Source organism: Canis lupus, chromosome 25 (genome assembly GCF_048164855.1).
Source record: "Canis lupus baileyi chromosome 25, mCanLup2.hap1, whole genome shotgun sequence".
In the NCBI taxonomy this organism is placed as follows: domain Eukaryota; kingdom Metazoa; phylum Chordata; class Mammalia; order Carnivora; family Canidae; genus Canis; species Canis lupus.
This window is the reverse complement of record NC_132862.1, coordinates 23,039,781-23,041,827: the sequence shown is the minus strand read 5'-3', so window position 1 is coordinate 23,041,827 and position 2,047 is coordinate 23,039,781. Positions and strand designations below refer to the sequence as shown.

The window sequence follows — 2,047 nt, the reverse complement described above, 5'->3', positions numbered from 1 at the left end:
ACAAACTTCCAAAACACACACAAGAAAACATAGATAATCTGATCTACTAAAGAAATTGATCAATGATTGACTTTCCAAAAAAGAAAGCACAAGGCCCAGATGGTTTAATTAGTGACTTCTACCAAACATTGAAGGAAGAAATAAGACCAATTCTCTACAATCTTCAGAAAAGAGAAGCAGAGTAAACACTTCCCAACTCATTCTATGAAACCAGCATTACCCTAATTCTGAAACCAGATAAAGATATTACAAGTAACCAGACCAATATCTTTCATGAACATAGACCAAAAAATCCTACATAAAATATCAAGAAATTAAATCTAACGATGTACAAAAAGAATTATATCCTTTCAAAAGTGCAAGAATTTCACATTTAATTTAGTATTTTATTCCGTAGGTTGATCAAAGTTGAAATGTAAGAAATGAATCATATATGGAGCCTGGGTGACTCAGTTGGTTAAGCATCTGCCTTCAGTTCAGGTCATTATCAGGGTCCTAGAATTAGGCTCCCTGCTCAAGGGGAAGTCTGCTTCTCTCTCTCCTTCTGCTGCTCCCTCTGCTTGTGCTGGCTCTCTGTCTCTGTCTCTTGCTCTCAAATAAATAAGTAAGTAAATAAATAAATAAAATATTTACAGTAACAACTAAAAAGTTTAACTAATTATATATTTATCTAAAGGACCCAATATTATATGGTTCTGGTCTTAAATTCATGTATGCAGTCATTAATTCTAACAGTAGCACCAGTACTAGAGTACTTAGGACCTGCTCTGAGTTAGGCACATGTAGTTCTTTTATATATTCCTAGACTACAAATACCTCCTCAAAAACTCATTTATGCTTATTTTGGTTGGGTATGTGAGTAAGAATTAAAACATGATGTGTTAAAGATCAAAGACAATATGTTTATGATTATCAGAGATTCTAACAAATGTTTGGATATGGGTTGAGTAGAATTCTCTACAGTGTTACCTTAGTCAGTATTTACTTTAATTAGTTCAATGAGGATAAAGCAGGGGAGACATATAATGTAACTCAGGGAACTATCTGAGCTTAGATTTGAAGAAGATAAGCATATATTACAAAGGAAGTGAGATAAGGCCTTTTGGCGGGAACCGCCATCTTCCAGTAATTCGCCAAAATGACCAACACAAAGGGAAAGAGGAGAGGTACCTGCTATATGTTCTCTAAGCCTTTTAGAAAACATGGAGTTGTTCCTTTGGCCACATACATGCGAATCTATAAGAAAGGTGATATTGTGGACATCAAGGGAATGGGCACTGTTCAAAAAGGAATGCCCCACAAATGTTACCATGGCAAAACTGGAAGAGTCTACAATGTTACTCAGCATGCTGTTGGCATTGTTGTAAACGAACAAGTTAAGGGCAAGATTCTTGCCAAGAGAATTAATGTTCGCATTGAGCATATTAAACACTCAAAGAGCCGAGATAGCTTCCTGAAGCTTGTGAAGGAAAATGATCAGAAAAAGAAGGAAGCCAAAGAGAAAGGTACTTGGGTCCAACTGAAGCCAGCCTGCCCCACCCAGAGAAGCACACTTTGTGAGAACCAATGGAAAGGAGCCTGAACTGCTGGAACCCATTCCCTATGAATTCATGGCATGATAACTGTAATGAAAATAAAAGATCTCAGGATTGTAAAAAAAAAAAAAAAAAAAAAAAAGTAAGTGAGATAAGAAAGAGTTACAGGAGGTGAGATGGGTTGGGGGGATGGGTGAAATAGATGATGGGGATTAAGAAGTGCACTTGCTGTGAGGACTAAGTATTACATGAAAGTGTTGGATCACTATATTGTACACCTGAAATTAATATTACATTATATGTTAACTCTCTGGAATTTAAAAAAAAAACTTAAAAAAAAAGAATAATATGAAAGAATGACATGAATTTTTAAAAATAATGTCAGAAAAATGGAAAGCCCAGAATAAGCTGAGATTATTGGGAAAGGAAAAAAAAAACTCATGAAGTAACCAAATAATATTTTTAGCTACTGAACAGAAAAAGTAAAAGAAAGAATAAAGTCTCTTGCAAGA

The 2,047-nt window shown here is 35.0% G+C and overlaps 1 protein-coding gene across 1 annotated transcript; it reads left to right on the top strand.

Moving 5' to 3' along the window:
* The first annotated feature begins 1,114 nt into the window (after positions 1 to 1,114).
* On the top strand, positions 1,115 to 1,677 carry LOC140616844 (large ribosomal subunit protein eL21-like). Its single transcript, XM_072797558.1, has one exon. It carries the CDS (start codon positions 1,139 to 1,141, stop codon positions 1,580 to 1,582), a length of 444 nt encoding a protein of 147 aa, XP_072653659.1. The 5' UTR covers positions 1,115 to 1,138; the 3' UTR covers positions 1,583 to 1,677.
* Positions 1,678 to 2,047: the final 370 nt, after the last annotated feature.